This window comes from Tasmannia lanceolata, unplaced genomic scaffold, assembly GCF_043159265.1.
Source record: "Tasmannia lanceolata isolate RefF3 unplaced genomic scaffold, GAP_Taslan_0.1 ptg000002l, whole genome shotgun sequence".
Taxonomy (NCBI): Eukaryota; Viridiplantae; Streptophyta; class Magnoliopsida; order Canellales; family Winteraceae; genus Tasmannia; species Tasmannia lanceolata.
In genome coordinates, this window is record NW_027518679.1 from 52,064,255 (window position 1) to 52,075,695 (window position 11,441).

At 40.1% G+C, this 11,441-nt stretch overlaps 1 protein-coding gene across 1 annotated transcript; it reads left to right on the forward strand.

The window, feature by feature from the left end:
- Positions 1-1,478: 1,478 nt before the first annotated feature.
- Positions 1,479-9,665, forward strand: LOC143886733 (squamosa promoter-binding-like protein 7). The gene is made up of 4 exons (XM_077390843.1): positions 1,479-2,031; positions 2,116-2,234; positions 8,721-8,921; positions 9,191-9,665. Exons 1-4 carry the CDS (start codon positions 1,619-1,621, stop codon positions 9,445-9,447), a joined length of 990 nt encoding a protein of 329 aa, XP_077246958.1. The 5' UTR covers positions 1,479-1,618; the 3' UTR covers positions 9,448-9,665.
- The last annotated feature ends 1,776 nt before the right edge of the window (positions 9,666-11,441 follow it).

Below are 11,441 nucleotides of genomic sequence, written 5' to 3' on the forward strand. Positions count from 1 at the left end.
TTGAAGGGGCCCGACCCGACCCGACCCGAGTTACAAAAGTTATAGTATGTACATTTTTTTCTATTGTTAGTTAAAAGTTAAAAGTGAAAACCCACGCACCCACTGTTACTGTATGTGAGTGTAATTTCTCCTTCTATGAGTTGAGTTGATTCAAGTGTTTGATTCAGCATTGTTTGATTGTAATTACAACATTGTTTAATTACAGCATTGTTTGATTCAAGTGTGATGTGAGTGTAATTACATCATTGTTTGATTCAAGTGTAATGTGAGTGTAATTTCTGCTTCTATGAGTTGAGTTGCCTTGCCAAACAAGAATTTTCCTTAAAAAATTGCGTCAACATGAAAAAACTCGACCCGACCCGAACCGACCCGAGATTTATCATGGGCAGGGCCGGGTTTGGGAATCGTGGGTTTTTCGAAAAAAAAACCCGACCCGAGATATTTCTCGGGTAGGGTTGGGTTCTCCAAAACCCGACCCGCCCAACCCGAGTTGCAGCCCTAGGTAGAAGCAGGGGTGTCATTATCAAAATGGACGTGTAGATATTATTTGTTTCATAATTATTAGGGAAAAATACACTTTGACCCCCTCTGGTTTCTGACACATTCAACTTAACCCCTAATATTTAAAAAGTTACAAGTAGACCCCCTGTGGTTTCAATTTGTGTACAGTAGACCCTCTCAGGACTCAGTTGACAGTTCGTCCACAGATTGAAGGGCTAGGATGATCCTATGGAGCTGATTTTTTGGGCATAGCCTATCTATGTCAGGGCCCATCAAATGAACGCTTTGGATCATCCAAGCAATGTGGGCCCACTGTGTTTTTGGATTCGAGTATGGGCCCACATTGCTTGGATGGTCCAAAGTGTTCATTTGATGGGCACTGACATAGATAGGGTGTGTCCAAAAAATCAACTCCATAGGATCATCCTAACCCTTCAATCTGTAGACGAATCGTCAACTGAGGCCTGAGGGGATCTATCTTACACAAATTGAAACCACGGGGGTCTACATGTAACTTTTTAAACAATCTGTTTGGTTGCTTGTGAATGGGTGAGAGATTAGGAGGAGAAGAAGCCAACGGGAGATCAAAAGAAGATCAGTCAACAGAGAGATTAGGAGAGGATGTAGGGAAGGTTGTTTGGTTGCTTAAGATTTGTGCATATCACCCGACCGGCTCTTAACAACCCTGTGGTCAAAGACCTCAAAATTACTAAAATGACGACCAAACAACCTCTGGCAAATAAGGAGAAGATGATTCCCACGTATTTTTCTAAAAAAACTAAGTAACCGAAGAGGGCACGAGGGGTCAGAAACCACGTGGGTCTGAGTGTATTTTTCCTTTTGTATTTTTGGTGATGAGATGGGTGAATTAATGCCACCCTCTCTCTAGTCATGTCTGATTGACCTCCTCACATCACCTCATAACACGTGTCCAACTAATGGTGCGTGTGGCCGCACGTGACATGACCTCCTCCTTTCTCTTCTCGTCACTTTTGACATGACCTCCTCCCTTCTCTCCTCCTCGCTTTCTCAATATCACTGACCCACTCCTCTCTCCTCTTCTTTTACTACACAGACAGAGAGAGAAAGAAGAAAAAAAAAACCGAGAGAGGTGGGGATGGAAAATGGGGGTGGAGGGAGCGAATACAGGGCGTGGAAAAACCACAATAATATGCCGTGGGATTATTGGGAGGCGAGGAATTGGGGTGCGTCTACTAATAATCAGTCGCCCTCTTTTATGTGGGGGAACAATGCGCCGGACCCCTACATCACGTGCTTGAAGCTGGGGAAGAGGCAATACTTCGAGGACGGTCGGCCAATCGGAGAAAGACATGTGGCGGGTTTTCCATTGGGGAAGAGGGGGAGGGGATTCAGCGGGGGCCCGCCGAGGTGCCAGGTGGAAGGGTGCCACGTTGCACTGTTGAATGCGAAGGACTACCATAGGAGGCATAAGGTTTGTGAGGTGCACTCCAAAGCACCTAAGGTTGTGGTGCTCGGAATTGAGCAGAGGTTTTGCCAGCAATGCAGCAGGTAAGGGGGGTGAAAGGTAGAAAAAAGGGGGTGTGTTTTTAGTATATTTATTTGATTTTTGTTTTTTGTTTTTTTGGATTGTAGGTTTCATGTTGTGTCTGAGTTTGATGATTCGAAGAGGAGTTGTAGAAGGAGATTAGCAGGGCACAACGAGAGGAGGAGAAAGAACAGTCATGAATCCATGACGAGATACTCTTCTCAAGGTATCCTTTTTTTTTTCTTTTTTTCTTTTTTAAGTTCAACATTTGATTTTATATATTTTTCTTATGTGGGTTTGCTGATGTTTATACACTTATTTCTCTGGTTTTTTTTTTTGGGATTTGGTTTGTTGCTTTCATAAGCTCTTGTTTTTTTCTGAAATAAATAATTGGGGTCGTTAATTGGCTTTATTTGGTTTAAAGCAATGCGTCATTACAATAAATTAAGTTGCAAAGGTGACAAGGAGGACATTATTGCAAAATGTATTATTAGCTGGGCCCCTCCCTTATCATATTTGATTAAAGTGTGGTTTAATTAATTAAGTCAACTTAAAGAGCTTGAAGGTTTTTTTTTTTGTGGTCCATAGAAAGAAAAGGTGCGTTCTAAAAGATTTGAAAAATTTTCACCTTGCTTTCAAGATCAATTATCCAGTTATCAGGTATTTTGAGAGGGAAAAATTGCTTAGTGTTAGGCCCAAAATTGGTAACAGATGAGGCAGTGACGAAGGAGCTGATCTGGCGGGTCCAAACTGCTTAACTTATTGAGAATTATGTCATGCACAGAAGTACACGAGGGCAGAAGACCAACCAGGAGTCGTAGCTCCGGACGGGCCCTTCGACACTCAAGTTAGTAATGGGCACAAAATTAGAAAAACCAAAGCTAGAGATGATGGCTTTTTTAGGGATTTGGTCCCCTTACCTTTGAGCCTTAGGAGGCTTTTTATAGTGGAGTTTTGGGTATTGGATTACCCTTTTGCCCTTGGGAACAGGTGTCAGCCTATTAGTGGATCAAACTTTACCTTATCCTTCATGCCCTTGGACAGGTGCAAGATTGTGGTTGGGCAAGGTTTACACTTGATCTTTCCTTTTTTAGGCTGTAATGACTCTATTACCCCTTGTTGGGTGGTGAGCATGTGGGCTTGCCTTGGTGCCACGTGTTGATCCATGAGTGGGGATCTTTTTACACCCCATCAGATGCCCCCCACTTGCTTAGACCAGTGAGGGGTGATGAGTAGTTATCCATCATAGCTTCTACAGTTTGTCTTAATGTGCTTATCTTCTAGGTCGGCCATGGTAGGTCGACTGGCTCAGGTCGTCCACCTCAGGTCGGCTGGTTCACGGATGAACTGGAAAACGTTTCAGGTCGGCCGAAAATCAATGAGCTACAACTTGGCCTCCTGTAGGTTAAGTTTTGCCCACATGTTATATCCAATTCGGCTGGAGATGTTCTGAACGGCTTGGAGGACTGGATTTTGACGCAAAATATCCTGGTCGGCCTCAGATGTTCTGAACGGCTTGAAGGACTGGATTTTGAGGCCAAATATCCTGGTCGGCCGAAGATGTTCTAAATGGCTTGAAGAACTGGATTTTAAGGCCAAATATCCTGTTCGACCGGAGACGTTCAGAACAGCTTGAAGAACTGATGGCGCCAATCTGTTAGGCTTAAAATTGGTAACAGATGATGCAGTGATGAAGGAGCTGATCTGGCGGGTCCAAACTGCTAAACTGATTGAGAATTATGTCCTGCACAGAAGTACACGAGGTCAGAAGACCAACCCAGAGTCGTAGCTCCGGACGGGCCCTTCGACACTCAAGTCAGTAATGGGTACAAAATTGGGAAAGCCAAAGCTAGAGATGATGGCTTTTTTAGGGATTCGGTCCCCATACATTTGAGCCTTAGGAGGCTTTTTATAGTGGAGTTTTGGGTATTGGATTACCCTTTTGCCCTTGGGGACAGGCGTCAGCCTATTAGTGGATCAAACTTTACCCTTTCCTTCATGCCCTTGGACAGGTGCAAGATTGTGTTTGGGTAAGGTTTATATTTGATCTTTCCTTTTTTAGGTTGTAATGACCCTATTACCCCTGGTTGGGTGGTGAGCATGTGGGCTTGCCTTGGTGCCCCGTGTTGATCCGTGAGTGGGGGATCTTTTTACACCCCATCACTTAGGATTAGCTGCGATTTTAGGGATGATAGAGGTAAGTAGTGAGAGGGTCTACTTAGGTCCGCTAGGGTTTAGAGATTCTAATGAAGCTGAAGTTTGAAATCTGCAGACAATCTTTACTAGATATTTACGCTGTCGAATTTAAAATTTGAAACGATGGATTATCAAGGCAAACAGAAGGTGGTATACAACTTTAAAGCTCATTGTTATCAATTAAGTCAAGAATATATGATTAGTTGCCGAGAATCATGAGTGCATATTCTAATTGAATACGATTCATCACATACATGGCAGTTCAAAGTGAAAATATTCTTTAAGACGTGTGCTATTCATACGCCATAACCACCGGTAATTCAAATTCGAATCTTCTTAAAGGCACGCGCACTATTCGAATGCCCCAACTTCCAGTGTTTTAAAACATGTGTATTATTCAAACGCTTGGGCAACAGTCAGTGAGCGATTGAACCAAATAACCCAAGTGAGAAACGGAACTTTCATAGACGGTTGATCAACAATTGTCAAGATCGAAGAAGGGTAGAAGAAGAATTTCTGGGGGATCTCAACATCAACATAAGTGGCGGCGCCCATCATAATTTAATACGAGATAAATAGAAAATATTTCTATATCTGTGAGCGTGTGTGTGTGGGGGGGGGGGGGGGGTGTTACGGTTTCATTGTAATTTGCTCATTACTTGAAATCGAGTCACATCTATCAAATGGAAAGGCCTTCGATCGAAGGATTCTTCTCTTGTATGCATAGTGTAGGATTTGCACCAACCGCAGGAACTTCTATTTTACCATTCAAAAAAAAAAAAAAAACCCATAGGGACTTCTATTTCATGTTTATCATTGATGACAACTCCCTCTAAATCGAATTGTACTTAAGGCCCATTGGAGGATATGTTGTATGAAGTCCTTGACTTGATTAGAGATAATTGTGTTTTCCCCGCATGTTTACTTCTTTAAGGAAGTGAACTAGATAGTAGGGATTGAGCCTCTGGCTCAATGGCCCCAGCTTACCTACGGAAAAAGTGAATTAGATAGCGGATTTGTAGCTTAGGAATGTGGATCCATATCAAACTTGAGAATTGGACAAGATCTGGTCCTGTTGCAATATTTTCCTTTCCTAGTTATCCGTTTTTATAAGGCTCAGTTTCTTTCAACATGAAATGGGTGTAAAACAAGTTCTATACCCATTTCCTCAGTTAAAAATGGTTGTAAAATTTGTTTTACGCCCATTTTACATCGAATCGAAAGAAACAAAGTCTAAATGACACAAGCAAGTGTTGAATTTCTTGAAATTTTGGGTTGAAATGCCAAAGGAGCAAGGCCTCCCTTTTCGTCATTTGATGCATTGAGTCCCAATTGGTCCAAATCATTGGTTATGAGTGATTTCTATTCTTAATGGAGATTAAGAACCTCTTACTTAGTGCATGTGAAGGCTAGAATGACTTGCATGTGAAGGCTAGAATGACTTGGTCATAGATCTTGAAATTTCACGAGAGAAGTTTTAAAACCAGTGTAGCACTAGGCGTCACATCGGATCGAATTAAGAACAGGCAAGATTATGTATGACAACTAGGTGGACACTAGCTCTCTTTCTCCCATTCTCATCGTTGAGTTTTTACATTGTGTGGTTGAATCCAATGTTTCTAAACTTGGATTTTGAAAACTCAACCACGGTAAAGAGGAGTCGAATCTGTCAAAGATTGACACAATGACCTTTTTATTAACTTTGTGTGATTTAAAGGCGATTTGATTGACTTGATAGGGAAAAACTCTGATGAGAATGAAAACTTGGCTAAGGTAAAAGTGGGCTGACTTTGGCTAGTCATCCGTTAATACAGAGAGATATTTAAAAGTAAGTGAAAGAATAGGATCTGTTCATGCAGCCGAGTTCTTGTTCTTGGCTTTGTAGCTGCTATATTTCACATTTTCTTCTCCTTTTTGCCTGTGTTCTTGTTCTTGAGTACTTTGTACATCTTTGCTGCTAACTATCTATGGGACTCAACATGAGGTTGGTTTTGATAAAAAAAAACCATCTAATTTGATTCCTCATGGACTGATAATCTTCTTTCTTAAAATTCAGGCCTTAAATTTCAAACGGCTATGTTATATGTGCAACAATCATATGCATGATTTTTTCTTAGAGGTAAGTGGTGGGACTATGGCAGGTTTGTATAAAAAATGCCAACTCAAGTAATGAAGTGCAACACATGGTGGGAGCAATGCCTAGTGAGCCTAATATTCACAAAGACAACAACAAAAAGTGGTATTCACAAGAATTTTGCGACTGATGTTGTAGGATCGTGGCGCTGCCAATCTTACCAAAAGCTATAGCTAATGGAAAGGGCGCAACCTTTATCTTTATCGAGTAGCACCATTGCGTTTTCAAAGGGGCACACAAGCCTAGGACATGCGGCCAACCTCCAATCTGGGTCCTAAGGCCCAAGCTCATGGGGCATTGCTGGCACACAAGCCTAGGACCACGCAACTAACCTCCGATCTGGTCTGGCGCCCAAGCCAACAATCCCCCCAGCAATGACCCTGGGGAGACTCGAACCCGTCACCTCGGTCTAATACCACTTGTAGGTTCGTGACGCTACCAATCTTACAAAAAGCTATAGCTGATGGAAAAGGCACAACCATTATCGTTATTGCGTAGCACCATCGTTGTGTCAGGGGCCACATAAGCCTAGGACCACGCGGCCAACCTCTGATCTGGGTCCTAGCACTCAAGCCCAAGTTGCATTGCTGGCACACAAGCCTAGGGTCACGCGGCCAACCTTCGATCTGGGTCCTAGCACCCAAACCAACAGATGTTTTGCATTTCCAAGAGTGTTTTTTGGGAAAATATTGTACACTCTTTCCAGGAGTAATGTCCAGGATAGTGCTGAACACTTTACCATAACAGGCAGAGCTCTCAACCACTAGGTTTATTACACTATTGAGTGTATTTTTGACTTTTGATATGTATATATATTCTCTAGGAGGCTTCACTTTGCGGTTATGATAATCTAATTTGGTTTGGGTATTGATAGAGGTATGGGAGAAAAAAGCTTGAAACCCTAATCTCAGAGATAGAGGAAATATTTTCATTTCCTCTATGGATGTAGGTCCACTGTCGAACCATATAAATCTTGCAGTTGTATGTTTTGAAGGCTTTAAGCTTTATTTTCTTCTCTACGTTGGTATTTTGATATGTTTCCCGTTAACAAAGATCCTTAAAAATGTTTAGTTGATAAACTCATTGGATTACTAAAAGTCTGAAAGAATAGATCTAACCAATAAAATAATCATAATATTGCATAAGATATCAAATTGAAATGGTGAATATTGGAGGTTAACATTTTTAAAGTGAAAATTGTTAGTGTAAGAATAGACCATGTTGATATATTGTTACCCAATGGGCTGTACAGTTGTCGAATCTAAATATACACTCCTGTGCATGAAAACCTTACAAAAGAGAGAAATGGTTTTCACATTCCTTAAGCATCGCTCTCGTCTCCCACTTGTGCACCACAACTCTCGTTCTTTCACGGTACACTGAAGTATTTCGGTTAATTCACACCACTCATTATAATTGAGTCATAAAGCGTACTAATAGGTTTACAATCATATTGATTAAATCTTATAGTGTGGTTATGATAAAGATGATTTCATCTTAATTATTTTTAGCGTTTTAATACACAAAATAACATCACTTTTTCCCAAGTCTTTCATGTAAAAGTTTTTCTAAAGAAATTTCTGTGCCCCCTTTGTTGCATTAATGTTTGTTCCAATGATCAACATATTCACATACAAACATACTATTACACTATCCATGACATTTATTACACTCACAATTATCTGATTCATTATTAAAATTTTAATATTACTACGTAGGGGCTTGTTTTAGGCCATACAATTACTTTATTAATTTGCAAGCTTTGTATTCTTTCATGTGAACGACAAAGCCTTTGGGTTGGTCCATATAGATTTTTTCATGAAGTCCAGCATTTAGAAATGAAGTTTAACATTGATTTGACATCACGACTCTTTCATGATTTAGTCCTCCGTTTGAGCTTAGGTTTCTTGTCCGACCTAGAGTTAGTCAACTTTTAAATGAATTCATAAGACTTTAGCTTCTTCTTTCTCGACAGGTTATCATCCTTTGTTCTAACATAGATAAACAAAGTCTTGGAAAGAATAATCATTTCAGTCATGCAGAAGTGCAGAAGGGCACTTTGATATATTTTAGAAGAATGTTTTAGTTTTTAATGATGCCTTCTATTTGAATTTCTTCTTCTATTTGCTACCATTGACATGTATATCCAAAACTAATAACTGGATTTGATTGACTTGATCCATATCTCTCATCGGCCATCTAATAGAATGTTCAAAATTCTCTTTTTTTAAAACATTTATTTAAAGAAACTATTTATTCTCTTTCCTGGCTGTGCTTAACAGAATTTTACAATGACCCAGTTCATTTTTTATATTCTTTTCAATTATTTGATTGTATTGTCTTACTATGATTGTTTGATATAGAGCTGATTAATGAGTGCAGATACTAAAGGGAGGGGTGGCAGATTTCCTTGCATATCGGCAACAGGATGTGCTCACTCTCTTCTGTCATCAAAGTCCTCTTCTTGGCTATATCCCACCGATCTCTCGTCCCAATCCAGCGCAGCTCTCCGCGAGTTGATTGCAGAGAACCGGACCGCTGTCCTCGCCCGCCAGGTCTTCTCCGACCGCATATGGCACCACGGTAAACCTCCTACCTTGGTTCTGATAATGACACTCAAAATTCAATCTAATTCCTCAGAGAAGACCGGCATGGATCGTTGGCGGTAAACATCGATTAAAACATGGATTTCAATGGTTATCGAATGTGAACGGGAAAAACACTCATCGAATGCCATTGAATGATTTGAAAGGTTGAAAACTTGCTGGAAACTACCATATTCTAAAGGCATGGGTTTTGGCAAAGACACTCATTTTGCTATTCTAACATATCCATGGGGTCCGGTGTTACAGGAGCAGATGAAGGGGATGGTGGTCAGATGTTCGTCCCCCATTCGCCACATCAGCACCAAGTGGTCCCTGAAGGGCCCGAGTCGTGCCACATGACGCCCGAGTGGGGCCACTTCCATGAGCCCTCGGTACATTTGACGCTGGACCTTATGCAGATTCCAAATTCGTCTTTCGGGTTCATGCCAGGGAGGAGCAAATCCAAGGAAGAGGAGGAATGTTGTGATATATGGAAGTCTTTGGAGGGAACTCATGTGATTTGAGGTTGGTAACTCTTTGTATATCTTTGATCATAATAAGTTTGTATTGTTGTTATTCAATTGGGAATTTTTCATTTGATTTAGTTCTCATAAACTCAGTGAAGCTATTGTTTGGTTAGGATGCTGTTCTCTACATTAATAGTGAATATTATAATTTCAGATTTCAAAATACTCTCTCTATTTCTCTCATTCATAATGATTAATTTTCTTCATCTTTTGTACACTGGTCTTTTAATAATGAATATTATAATTTCAGATTTCAAAATACTTCTCTATTTCTCTCATTCATAATGAATAATTTTCTTCATCTTTTGTATACTGGTCTTTTTCTTTGTTAGGTAATCTAGATCTGCCCGTGATTATTTTTCAAATTACTCTCTCTCTCTCTCTCTCTCTCTCTCTCTCTCTCTCTCTCACACACACACACACACACACAAAATATTAGAGTTCTTTAAGGGTGTGCTAACATTAACATTATGGTCTTAGGTGGGGCCTGCCTAAGTATGGGACTAGGGGGGACCTAGTCTGGTGTGGGACAGGTTTAAAGAGCCTAGCCTAACACGCTCACATGTTAGAATCTATCCAATCCCCGTAAAGCCCTAGAGTTGATGGAACATGTTATGCTAGGCCCTTTAAACATGTCCCATACGAGGTTGGTTCACATGTCCCATACCAGGTTGGCGCCCCCGTAATGATCGAGGTTTCTAAATTGTGCGGCCTTGTAATTACCATTTGGATCAAGAATCCAATCACGTGGCGGAAGTGGGGCCCAATAAGTATATTCTAATATTCGGAGAGTAAAAGAGACTTTCTTTTTATTATTTTCCATATTTCAATTTCAATGCTGCTCTTCACTAGTGTAGAAAATTATCTTAGAATTTGGTGGGCCACCTTGAGATATGAAAATTACCATTTGGATCTCTGAAGGGGTGCACGTGCTCACACGCCCATTGCACTCCACTGGTTAATGCCCGTTTTTCCCCCCAAAACGGGATTCCGTTTTCCGAGCAGTGCTTGGGGTATATTATAATTATAATTTATAAAAGCCAAAAAGGCATGCTAAAGCATTTTTTATATATGGAACTGATAATGGCCGCCCCTTATTCGAAAAGAGAAAGGATAAATTTGCCCCTTTTCTTTACATGGGACAGCCCCTCTGTAGTTTTAGATACACTGGAGCTGGCTGTCCCATGTAAAAAAATTGGGCTGATATATCACTTTCCTTCAAAAAAATACTGCTCTTTCTCTTCATCATATGGTTCTTAGTTCAACGTATTCTATTGTGTACATGTAACACATGAGAGGCCTAGAGCACCCTTTCTTCATTTTCTTCTTTTGTTTTTTTTAAGCATAAAATCTATATATTTAAAATATGGAATAGTTAAGTTTTATATTTCTCTTTTTAGAAAGTGTTATTTTCATGTGCTATTTAATGAAGCTGGTTTTTTTTTTTTTTTTTTTTTCCTATTTGTTTTGGATTCTGAAAACCGATTGTGAGTCCAAAACTGATTATTGCACTCTTTTACACCAGAGGAGGCTGTCCCAAGTTTAAAAAAAAAGAGGTGAATATATTATTTTCCAAATTTAACTAAAAATCAATTCTTTAACAAGGATGTGAAACACTAAGTACAATCTAGACCATTCATTTAGATGACCCCATCAAGCCGATGCCAAAGCCTAATGTCATATACTATCATGATCATCCCAAGATGGTAGAATTGGGTGTCCAAGATTCTTTTTAGCTACAACATCTAGATGGTCACCCATCAGATGAATGGCTTAGATCATTTGGGCATTTCATATCTTGAGTTAAATTATTGTAGTTCATGAAAATGCTTAAATAAGAATGTATCCCATAATCTAGACCATTCATTTAGGCTGCCCTTACTGTAATTTATGGTGCAGCAAAGGTTTATATTAGGCTTAAGCCATCATGATCTGTGTGGATCAGCAAGTGTTTTTGAGTCCCCTAAATCGATGCTATAATGGGAAGTTGG

Bases quoted from the DNA above. Each gene is read 5' to 3' on its own strand.
- LOC143886733 (XM_077390843.1), top strand. From the start codon at position 1,619: ATGGAAAATGGGGGTGGAGGGAGCGAATACAGGGCGTGGAAAAACCAC. The intron at 2,032-2,115 runs GTAAGGGGGGTG...TTTGGATTGTAG, and splicing joins TTTTGCCAGCAATGCAGCAG to GTTTCATGTTGTGTCTGAGT. The intron at 2,235-8,720 runs GTATCCTTTTTT...TAATGAGTGCAG, and splicing joins GACGAGATACTCTTCTCAAG to ATACTAAAGGGAGGGGTGGC.